A 12,811-nucleotide genomic window follows, 5' to 3' on the forward strand; every position below is an offset into this window, starting at 1 on the left:
CCATAGTTGTGCAAAATGGAACTGCTAAATGACAAAAATACCCCAATTGATCATAGTTAGTAACGTGAAACTAACTTTTTTCATTGTAAACATTTATTTGATGTTAACTAATTTTGAACAACCAAAGGTATTTTTGTCATTTTAAGAGAGCTAAATTATCAAAATGTCCCTTTTTTCCCAAGGTTCCCAACACTAAATAAGTGCAATTTAGGTATTTTTTTACAATGTTTTTAAAAAGTACTAGAGTGAAATGAAACTTAAAAAAAATACCCCTAATATTGAATGCGACGATTTGACAATATTAATAATTTTGTAAGATAATCTTACCCTTAGTTGTAGATTTACCTAGTTCAAAAACAGAACAGTTTTTTTTATCCTTCCTATGATCTTTGTTATGCAAACTTCTACAATAAAAATAAAAATTTTAGCACGTACATTCAAAAGAAATAAGGGAAGTATAGTTTAAAGGGCGCGGTTTGTATAGAGCCTAGGCTCTAAACAATCAAATTAGAGCCTACCTTCAAATAGTGTTGAGAATGTGGTTGCAATATTGGAAATATTTGTCATAGCCTTAAAATACATTTCAATATTTATTTATAAATTTTAAAGATTAAAAAATAGTGTAGATCGACATATCTATGAAAACTTGAAGATCTTGAAAATTGATGGTCCAAAAATATGCCACAAAATACACTATTTCCAAAACTTGAGATCCATGTTTTTCTTATGTCCATGCATCATGATGTCAAGATGATCAATTTGAAGATATTTCAGCATCAAAACAACCTCTTCTAGTATAATTTTTGAGGTAGGCTCAAATTTGATTGTTTAGAGCCTCGGCACTATATAAACTTTTCCCTAGTTTAAATATGGGTGTGGTTCGTATAGAGCCTAGGCTCTAAACATTCAAATTAGAGCCTACCTTCAAATAGCATTTAGAAATGTGATTTTAATACTGAAAATCTTTGAGATAGCCTTAAAATATATTTTTATATTTATTTATAAATTTTAAAACATAAAAAATAGTGTAGATTGATAAATCTATGAAAATTTGATAATCTTGAAAATTGATAGTCCAAAAATGCATTATAAAATGCAATATTTCCAAAACTTGAAATCCATTTTTTTCTCTTGTCTATGCATTTTGATCTCGAGATGATCAATTTGAATATATTTGGCATCAAAACAACCTCTTCTAGTGAAATTTTTGAAGTAGACTCAAATTTGATTGTTTAGAGCCTCGACTCTATATAAACTTTTCCCTTTAAATATTAAAGGGAACTAGTGTACAACCGGAGAGGGGGGGAGCGCATAAAATAAAGAGCTCATAATTATCGCTCAGCGATAATAACACAAGGGAAAATATGAGGATATTATCTGGTTATTTTGCCTAGGTATTTATTAAATTTTTTTTCAGACTTCAACTACCAATATTATAAAATAATAATTATCTATCCTACATATATTATGCCATAGTTAAAGGGTGAGCGCAAATCGTTATCTATATATATATATATATATATATGCAGAGAGAGAGAGAAAGAGGAGATTTAAGAGCTTTTCTTCTAAAATTTCTAATATATTTTATCATCAAAGAAAGTAAAGAATATCTTAAAGATAAAAGTGCGAATTATAGAGATGCTTGTATATATGAAAATTGAGTCAGAGATTTTAAGGGAGGGATTTAAGGAGAAAGAAGTAAATTTGATTCACAAATAATTTTTTACATCCCAAATTTTCTCTCTTTTTTTTGGTTTATGATTTAAACTATCATTGTAAATACATCATAAATTTTTGTAATCCTAAGAAGATTAGGAAGAGAGTTTAATATCATGATACTTAAATGAAAGAGAAGAAACCGCTCAAGATTTCCTAATATGCTTTTGAATTAAATGTGTAAAGATGGGGTGGGGTGGGGTGGGGTGGCAGGGCGGGGGTAAGGAACCAACTTCACCCAAATTTCAATCTTAACATATTTATTGAATGAAAGAGGAAAGAACTTTCATATGCAATTATTTCATAATCTAACCATTGGAACAAGGGGGGAGTGAGAGTCATGTATATATATTTCCCCATATATACCACATTCAAAAATACTTATTTCATAATCTTTACATCCGAATGCAAGATAGAGGAGCTAAAACCTAATGAAATGAAGAGAGAGAAACCCACCCTCGACATTATTTGGTCTTTTTCATTTTGTTATTAGTAAAATTTGCATATTTCCTTTAAATATGCTAAAAGTATAGTCTAATTAAAATAATTATGACATATGACCAATTTTCAAATATTTCAAAACATATTTTGGAATGTTTTATAAAACTTATGGTGAATTTTCCACAAAAATATTTAATAGAAAGCCATCTTTTTTCTTTTTCGATAAATTTCAATAAGTGTATATTTTTTTCAGAGAAAGACGGATGCCACAATACCAGAACAATCCGCTTCTCAATTAGTATAACAATGTCACACTAACCCAAAACTCAACCAAATAGAAAGAAGAAGAAGAATCAAGATGAAAAAAAAAAAAAACTAATTTTTCATTCAAAGATGAAAAATGGGGTACACAACGGCTTTACAATCTTGACATCCAAGATAACCTTAACAACACATGTGACCCAATTTTCTCACAACACACCTCTATTTAAATAAAGGTTTTTTACAACCATATTTACTAAAACAAGTACCCGCTTGCAAAAAAAAATATGGCTTTCTATTAAATATAATGTAATGTTATGCAGAAATTCTTTTTTTACAATTAAAAGGTAATGTTACACAGAAATTCTTATTTTGGTAATTGAATTTCTTTATAAAACTTATGCACATGATAAGAATTTCTGCGTAACTTTACCTTTTGGTAATTGAATTTTTTTCCGATCTCCCATTGTATACCTACATGCAACCCACACGAATCCAAACATACTTATGTTAAATCTTATCGACGTTAAAGCCTTTAAATTTTTTATTGTTATTGTATATTACAAAAGAAATTAATATTACTAAGGGATTGTATATTATAAAACCATTTAGTTTTTGTACAAGAAAGGCCACTTTGACCGATGCGAAATTCAATAGCGGAAGTTGTGTCACAACATTCAAGAAAATTTGTTTTAGCCTCTGTCTAAACAATACAAACCCTCAACCACCCAATCTAACAGTCGCTAATAATTGTGTGTCAAAGGTAAATGAACTTAATGTATATAAATTGTATTAATAAATCATTATCCAACTTACTAGGTTTAAGTTAGGCATTCATTATAATTACCTTGGAAAAATGATCTCAAATCTAACAGTCGATAATATTTTGTATTCTGTCGATAATATTATGTATTCTTACCTTAGTGACATGTTTCTTTTCAATTTCAAATCGTTAAGTTTGCTATCATACTACACTCTCAGGGAAATGTTTCATTGCAATGGTGACGGAAAGATTCAAGCCATCGATAAATTCATATTCTCCCTAGGGAGAAACGAGGTGCAAGTCGAGCGAAGTCAGTCGCGAGATGTTATGGTAAGTGTTTCAGAGTTGCAGATCAATATTTCAGGGGTATATGGTATGCAAGTTGAGGGACGGTGAGATGCTATGGCTGGCTGTAATGTCAAGGCTTGCAGGTCAATGTATCAAGCGCTATGGTATACAAGTCGAGCGGACGTTAGGAGCGAGATGCTATGAGATGCTATTGTAAGTATAGAGAAGCGAAACGTGCAGCAGCTATATCAGTAGAGCGACCGATTTTATCCGTTTCTATAAGATAAAACTTATTGGGAGTTTGGAATAGACTTTGCTGGTGTTTTAGGAGCCGTGTAGGATTGCATGCCTCCAATACGGAACCAGGCTATGGGTTAGGTCGAGTATCCCAGATGGATCCGAGCAACCCAGCCCGAGTCGGGCAGGTCCTAGCCAAGGTGAGATAACAAGAGAGAGAGAGATAGAGAGGTGCCCCCCTGTGTTTCTCTTCACTACTAATGGGTGTTCTAGAAAAGTGGACAAATGGGTGGGTTTATTGAGCTTATATAAACTTTTTCCTTGAGAAAAAGCGAATAGGTTGGTGGGTGATCTGATCCTCGGATGGCTTGAAATTGCATAACTCGAAAATATTTTGTTAGTATTATTTTATTTTAATTTCCGATTCCCTGCTGATTCAATCAATTTTTTTTTTTTATCATTATTTTTAGCCAGTTCTCCCAAATTAAGTGAATTCACATCTTAACCTGAAATAGTTAATAAGAGGAAATAATGATCGTGAGAGTGGAGATCATGAATATGAAGAAATAAATAAAATTTAAAATCTAAAAATAATAATTCTAGTAAAAAAACATTTAGACTGTTAGTTTCGATTGTTTTTAGATGGAACGCCTACTTGCATCCATCTCTAAGATAGATGCTTTACAGTTTTTGGACCGAAATGAGGTCCAGCCGACATGAACCAATTTTCCTTATTGCAACTAAAACACAATAAGCTATTAAGGATCTCTTGTACAGAATTTCGTGACAGGATCGATACTACCAAGCGAATAAATGAGAATCACTCAAAAAGTAATGTGATTACAACATTTGTGTATATCCCAACACAAGGGAAGGCACCTAAACATCACCACATTAACACCATTTCGCCTCCTGTATGGGAACGGGGTTTAAATACAGCCTTCAAGAACCATACAAATAACATCGTTACCCTCAATGTGTTGGTGGCTCCAACACCACTTCCCAAGTTCCAAAACTCCAGTTCAACTACCCCTGAAAGAAAAAAAAACTAATAATAATAATAATATATATATATATATATATATATATATATATATATAAAGGAGAGAGGATGAAGGAAAAAGAAAGCCATCACTTACATGAGCACATCTAGATTCGAAAACGAAATGGAAATACACTTTTCTGCCTGGTCAAGAATCACCTGATTGAATAATTTAGGCGGAGTTCAATCACAACCACTCAGCGTGTGCACTTGTGTCACAAAAAGAAATGCTGGTATAGCTACACAAAGGGAAACACGGAAAGAAGGCAAATCTGCCATTGCTTCTTTAGAAAATGAATGCAACTCCCCAAGTCTTACCAGGAGAATCTCATCTCTCCACTGAATCTTTTTGAATTAACCAAGTGACCAAATTGAGGATCTCTATCTGGAATACATCTGACTCTGAAGGTGGGGGGACAAAAACAAAGTGCCATGCCACCAAAAAGAAAGAAAGAAAGAAAAACTAAATATAAACCTTATTCTAAAGCGATATGGTACAAACATCGAACGCTCATGTTCTATCTAACACTCAATTGCGGAGACTTAAACCAGAAACTAATACAACATTACGGGTTGTTAGAAGACATTACATTGACAGGCAAGAATCTTACAGGCCTAATCTGTTTCAACTTGTTGAGAGCATCTTGTGACTTCCCATGAAGAAGCTCCACATAAACCGAGGCTAAAACAGCAGATGGGTCTGATGGTGCCATCAAAAGAGCCTCGTTTGCATGGTGGCTAGCCTTGTCGAGATCCCCCAACATCGCAGACATGGCCACTAGGTTAACTGCAAGAGCCAAACGAGCCTCTTCAGACGTTGGGTGCGATATGTCAGGAGCATTAGCATTTGGAGGAGTGGTTTTGGCATTGGCAAAACCATTCGGTTCATCACCATCCACACCAACCTTCTCATTTCTCCATTTCCTACAGTCTTCATCACTAAAAGGCAACTCCATGTTGCTCTCGCCGGTCACATAAACCCGCAAATGTTCAGAGGCCTCTTCAAGCCGATTAAGGCGACAAAGCGCCTCTGCTGCGTATACATGGCCAAGATATACATAGATATTAGAGCAGATATCGAGTTGCAAAAGTGCCTTTGAGAACCCTAGAGCTTTCAATGGGTTCTCTAGGGCTAGCTCCACGAATGCAAGGTCAGCCAGAACAGCTTGCCTAATCAAAAAATTCTCATTTCTGCATAGGTCCTCATAAGCATGCACTGAGCTTTGAATGGTAGCATTGGAGCTCGCAATTCCCTTGGATTCTTTAGGATCACCATTAGCACCAGTCTGAGAAAGTTGGTTCAAGGATTTAAAGTCTCCTCCGCTGGCTGTGTTCTTGTGATTTGAAATGTTCTTCGAAGATGAGGATGAGGACTCATCTTCCTCTGCAACAGACATGGAAGCAGTGCGTTTCGTACACTTTGAATCGAGACCATCCAATAGATGCAAGGCATTGAGCAAACATTGCCTAGCAAAGGGCATGGAGAGCTTACAAGTATCATCATCTTTGACACCATTCACACTCAAAATGTCCTGTTTCCTACCTCTTGAGAGGATGTCTTCTACAATCACCTGTCGCCATTTGCCCCCACCAACCACATGAACCTTGACCTCTTCCCCACTCTTCTCAGCAGCCATGATGCAGCATTCAGAAAGGCGGAGCCAAAGAAGAGACCGATTATAGAAAACTTTCAAAGCCTTATGGAAACAATGAGCCGCTACGGTAGGTTTTCCACAGGTCAGATACTGTAACCCACAGTTGTACACGATAAGGCAGGATGTGTCCTGCATGAGAGTGGCCAACTTAGGGGGCTTCTCAGATCGTATTGATGAGCAACTCGCCAATGCCTTGGAAAAAAAGAGAGTCGAGGTCTGATGCTTTTTAAGTTGATGGTATATGCAGCCCAGGTTGTTATAGAACATGCTTGGCATGCCGGACTCTGTTCTGTTGCTTGAAGTCATCAAGAGTTTGATTGCCTTACGATGGTTGCCTCGAGCATACTCAAGCTGTGATTTTAGGAGCAATGCAGTAGACAAATCCCTACCACGTGCAATGTTCATGGCCAGCTTCACCTCACGCTTGGTTGCCTTGAGATTCCTAGTCAAAAGAAGAAGCCTGACCTTGTAAAGATGCAATTTGAGTTTGAGGTCATTAGCAGGGGCTGATCGTTCAAGTGATGCTCTAGCAAGATCAGTTGAGAATGGGAGACCACTACTGGTTCTTGACAAGTTTTGGCCACTAATGTCCAGTGTAGACAGAAGGTTTTCATAATCCAGCGTCTCATCTGATAGTGTTCTAGCCAATGTGCCCTCTGATGCATTCCCAGTAACATTTGAATCAGAATTAGAGTCAACAGCTACCAAATTAGTCGTTGGAGTAGATGAAGCTTTTGGAACTTGATTTGAAAGCTGCTGCTGTGATGAACTACCACCATCTCCTTGATTGATCATGTAACCAAAGCCAAAAGCTTTTTCCAGATAATAAATTACATCCTGAAAAAACAAAAGGAAAGAGAAGTAAGACAGGAAGCGCGATTAAGTCAATGTCGAGAGCCAATGAGAGTGGAAGAGAAGGCATAACATCAAAAATTAAGTGCTGAAGTGTCATATGGAGTAAAGATAAAAATAAAAGTTCTTGTGGTGTGATAGTCACTACATTTACACGCATCTGAGAGCGCCCAAAAATCATGTCAATTATTGCCACCCACCACAAAACTACAGGTTTGTCAGAACTAATGTAATAGTGAGACCAAGTAACTAGTCATAAAACATAAAATAAAAAAAAGGAAACAATGGCAGATAGACTCAATAATGTCAAGGCCAAAAGTGAAGCCATTACATGTTTTCTGCATCACATGGACCACAGTTAATAAGGTTGTCAATTCAATGAGCTATGCGGTTTTACTAAATAGCAGATATGCACAAAACCATCAACAGACAGCAGATGCTTTAGAGCGGAAAATAGGAACAAAATTATCATGGACAATGCCCTTAGCGATAATGGTATTACTGTTTCCGGCTAGCACAAAGAAAAAAAAAAACAAAGGCATTCCCATTTTGCAATATTACAAATAGTAAATAAATAAACTGATTATCAATGGATCAGTAGAACAGCTTATTGTAATTTCGCAATTTGTCATCAATAAAAACAGAGTGCTATTTCCTAGTTAACTCACAAGCCTTCATACTTATTAGAAATTTCACAAATTCTCAGAAATACTTCTACCCTTAAAATAACTAGTGGTTCCAGTTCTAGGTACATTACTAACAGGCATATAACAGATACAAAACACTGGAAGATGCCCACTATAATGAGATAAGGCTCTTTTTCAAAGGACAAAGTTAAATACCAAGACCTAATAATGCATACTATGAAGTTCTAATAAAGTTCTCACATTTGTTTGTGCGGTCTTAGGGCATAAAAAAGTTCTGATATTTGTTGAAGGGCATGTTATCATATATTATACATGTGTGCAAGTCCTATTTGTAGGTCAATTTACTCTAAATGAAATCCAGTTCTGCAACCCTTTTCAGAAGCTCTCATTCCTTACCTGTGCTCATTCATCACTCAAATCTATGGCTCCATAACCTAGGTGACACTTGTTTTTTGAAAGAAACTCATTATATTTTGCTAACCTAGGTCACACTTGTTTTTTGAAAGAAAGTCATTATATTTTATTAGCTAGGTTACACACTTGTTTCTGAAAGAAAGTCATTATATTTTGTTAACCTAGGTCACGTACTGATATTATCCGAGGTCACATTCTGTTCATAACCCACCAAAACATCTACATGGTGTAGGAACCCCTCTACCATGACATGACACAGGTCAGGAGAGACTTTGGATTTGAGCCTTTCAAGCCTAAGGTTGATGTCTCCTGTACAGATTGATGAAATCATCTGTAAAGACACACAAACACCCTATTCATCAGGTATTGCGTTGAGCTATTAACACCAATGCTGTCAGATTCACTTTGGGACCTGCTTAGGTTTGGTGAGATAGAGAAGCTTTAGGCGGAAAGACCTTGGAAATTGAAAAACATAGAGAACTGAAAAAACATGTAAAATATATTTTGGCTGAAGAGCATCATAGAGAGAAGGATTCCAATAATAAAGGCTGCAGAGGGTTCACACCACTCCCTGTGTTGGAAGGACATACTGCAGTGCTTCACTATAGAAGTAGAACCCAATGACTTTGGAACACTTTTGCCGAACCAACATATCTGATAATGGTGATTGAAACCCATACTGGGGAGCTCAAACTTGAAATCAAGGGCTTTTAAGTCGGTGAAGCGATTTTCACACAAGATTAAGGGTTTTCTTAGAAAAACAAATTTACAACTGTTGAACAGATATGGCCAAATACCCAGAAAAACAAGGTAGAAAGGGTTGGTTTGGGACAAACCTTTTCTTTTCTTTCCTTTTTTCTTTCTTCTTTTTTTTTTTGTGCATTAACTTTCAATACAGCTAAGGGCTCCATACAGGTCAATGGGGAGATGTCGGCAAGTGCTTGCCAGCATCAAATACAACAGAGCAGCTCTTCAAGATGTCACTCCGCCCCCACTACAAGTAGAATAGAGATGGAAATAGCCTTGGCGTCTTTTCACTTCTATTGCACTTTTTACAAAATAGCACTGCGGCCATCATATTACATTTCTAACATGACATATTGGTAAACTCAGAATGAGGGGTCACAGGCTCCTGCAAAAGCATCAGTTTCAAAAGGAGAGGCACCTAGAAGATATGAGGTTTCTTGAAGTTGGCTGGTTGCCAACCTAGAGGAACAGCAGACATTCTTGAGATTCAATTTCCAAGCATAAAAGTTTATCTTGAAGCAAACTGATAGATTCATCACCAATCTGCAGAAATTACTGCCCAAGTTCCATGGCATTTGGTATTTGATTTGTATTTGAGGAGATTTTTAAAAATAGCACAGCTGGCAGACCAGCTCTCAGCTTGATTCTTAAGCAATTAAAGCAGCACAGCAATTTTTCAGTCAAATCAAAGTTATTCCTTTTGTTTTTTGTTTTTTTGGCAATTGATCTTCTAGTGATTAAAAGGAATATATAGAATAAGTTGTAATAACAGGCACACAAAGAGAAGACATACAGCAACGAAGGACAAGGGAGAAAACAGCAAGTGGGAGAAAGGGGAATAAAAGATTGAAGGACAGAGGTTAAAACTAAAATTCAGGGAATAAAGATCCTCAATAAGTAGGAGCTCTGTGCACCACTTCACCTCCTATCGTGGTCTGCTTCATTTTAATTCCCATATGCCAACTGACACCCTCCACAACCCTCTCTCTCTCAACACTTTGTTCCTTCAACAACAACTACTTCTCGAAAAGCATTTAAACTCGAGCCCTTCTTTCCTAGGTAACACTGATTTCCTGCTATTCGCTATCAGTATGTTCTAGGCGACTTGGAAGCCTCATCACCAATGTGGCAACACCCCACCGCCACAGCCCACCCAAATTATATATATATAGAAAAATGCTGAGGTTAGCTCACTAGCTCATATCTACATATGAGCCCAACGGCCTAGATTGAATCTAGGTCAATCTAGCGATCACAACCTCATTTTGTATTTTACTTTTAATTTTTTTTCTATAAATCCAAATCACTTGAAATTTTAGACGTGTATTTTTTAAAAATAGGAGAATCTATTAAAATATCAAAAAAATAATTTGTATGACATAATTAACCAAAATACCCCTGAAAGTTTTTGGGGGTATTTTGGTCAATTTATTTTTTACGAATTATTTTTAAAATATTTTTGTTAGGTGCTCCTTGATGAGAAGAATGGAGACCTAAAATTTCAAGTGATTTGGATTTGTAAAAAAAAAAATTAAAAGCCAAATATGAAATGAGGTCGTAACCGTCAGATCGGCCCAAATTCAATCTAGGCTGTTGAGCTCATATGTAGATATGAGCTAGTGGGCTAACCTCAGCATTTTCCATATATATATATATATATATATATATATATAGCGAGCGAGAGAAAGAGAGAGAGAGAGAGAGAGAGAGAGAGAGAGAGAAAGAGACCCAATAGAACAGCAAGGTCAAAGATTGATTCTACCCACATGCCTTCAAAACCCTACAATCACTCAAAGATCACTCAAAGATCGATACAACCTCACAACAGAAAAAGAATCCCTAGATGCAATGAGTGCCTTTCTTTTGCCTGGTCAACCCTTTTGGGAAAAATCTAAGCAATAATATACATTCTCACATACATTAATTATTTCAAGGGAAGTTCGCCCCAGGTATCCAAAACTTACCAAACAAGATATCAATATTACTGAGTGTTTACATGGATTCGAGCTTCACAGAACCCTACTTGACCAACATCCTGTCTTCCTTTTGATGTAATTACCACCAAGTCTTTCCCACTCACTCTCCATTCCCTTGCTTGTCTCCCTGTCAGAGGGGAACTTTGGATATTTCTTTCACACAGCGAGCCCACAAGGACCCTTCTCGAACTTCCCCTTCCCTCTCAGTTTCCTCCGACAATGAAAATACGGTTTTCAGCCAGAGAAGTACGGTTAGGGAGATTAGACAATACACGGACAACCTTCAGATGTGGTGTAGCCTTAGCAATCTAAGTTACAAATGACTAAAGTAAGATTATGGAATTACTGGCAACTATGCGTAAGCTTTACCTCCCCAGATGTATCACAGAAATCTGAATGCATCAAGGTCTATGCAGTGATAGGGATGTGGGATCCTCAACATATTCAATCTGAAGGGGTCCATGCAGGCAACTTGGGAACTCACTGGACTGCAGTTCGTCACTTTTAAAAGTCACCAACATTGAAAGGAAGATGAAGCTCAACATTGACGTGACAAGGGTGACCCACGCTACCAAGTTTAAAGGGCATTTTAGTGGAGTTGAGTAATTCCATCACCCAGTGATATGCTGGTATACAGGATAGGACGAGAAGAACTACACCAAATAAGGCTCATATCCAGGTTGGAGTTCAGGGATCAGCACATCCATATGCCCATCTGAACTCTCACACATACTCTCAAGGAATTTGCTAGTAACAAAGGCTTCTTTCAAGATTTTTATACTTCCAATAGGCAATTATGGCTGTAGACACTGTTTTAAAATGCGGGATGCGGTCCCAATGCAGCCAGAGTAGCGATGCGGGCCAATGCAATCCAGATGCGGGTGCATCACCCTGATCGGTCAATAATTAAAAAAATTCCAAAAAATCTCAAAAAATAGGTGCATGAAGAAAATATGGAGGTGATTTAATTTATTAATTAACTCCAATATTATCAGCTGCTCAGAGACTCGGAATCCCCTGTTAGAGGAAATTAGAGAGTAGAAACTATAAACTTGAAAGCAACTTCATAGAAGACATCATATTATCATAATTCATAAACATCACAAAGCCATATTTGCAATTGCAAACTCGGCCATTGAAACCCTCATATGTTGGCAAATATAATGCTCAAACTTCTTCAAAACAACATCAATTTCAAAAAAAAAAAAGAAAAAAAAAAATCTTTAAAACAACACCCAAGCTAATCCCAATTGATAACCCAGCCAACACCGAGCAAATCAACCATTTTTTGGAAAAACAATTCTGCATAATTCTTTTTTCTCTTCATTTGGTCCAAAAACATCCACGTATGTGGCTGTTTTTTGTGTTTGAGGGGGGTTTAATACTCCTCAAAACCCTCCCCCTCCCCCTTTTTCCGGGAGGAAAATGATAAAAAAACCAATGCTCGTGGGCACTATTTTCTCATACAAGCTATGCAGTGCATATGCGTTATGCACTATGCGGCCGCATATGTGGTAGATGCCGTGCATTTGTGGTCGCATCCCACCCTAGACGATGCGTTTTGGGGTGCACAGAGCATTATGCGGCCGCATCTTAAAACAAGGGTTGCAGATACATGCCATGTCCTCAGATAGGGTAAGAGTGATGTGGATAGCACTAACATTCAAACAATAAACGGATAAGTGAATAGCATTGATACTTGCAGATACAATCAACTGCAAGGAACGAAAACAGCGAACTTCAGTTCATGGAATTTAAAGAATTAGTTTGCT

At 36.8% G+C, this 12,811-nt stretch overlaps 1 protein-coding gene and 1 long non-coding RNA gene across 2 annotated transcripts in view; both read right to left on the reverse strand.

Annotated features, from left to right (window-relative positions):
• Positions 1 to 4,512: 4,512 nt before the first annotated feature.
• LOC148779198 (uncharacterized) lies at positions 4,513 to 4,963 on the reverse strand. The gene is made up of 2 exons (XR_016047158.1): positions 4,846 to 4,963; positions 4,513 to 4,738 (listed from the first exon to the last, which is right to left on the reverse strand). It is a non-coding gene; the product is annotated as an uncharacterized LOC148779198 (long non-coding RNA).
• A 37-nt stretch (positions 4,964 to 5,000) lies between these two features.
• LOC18446342 (Tetratricopeptide repeat (TPR)-like superfamily protein) overlaps positions 5,001 to 12,811 on the reverse strand; it is a 28,924-nt gene continuing 21,113 nt past the window's right edge. The window contains exon 6 of the mRNA XM_006856462.4: positions 5,001 to 7,240. Coding sequence (XP_006856524.1) covers positions 5,315 to 7,240 — 1,926 coding nt within the window. The 3' untranslated portion in view covers positions 5,001 to 5,314. The remainder of the gene's footprint in view (positions 7,241 to 12,811) is intronic.

This window comes from Amborella trichopoda, chromosome 13, assembly GCF_054954075.1.
Source record: "Amborella trichopoda isolate Santa Cruz 75 chromosome 13, AtrichopodaSantaCruz75HAP2 v2.0, whole genome shotgun sequence".
Lineage (NCBI taxonomy): Eukaryota > Viridiplantae > Streptophyta > Magnoliopsida > Amborellales > Amborellaceae > Amborella > Amborella trichopoda.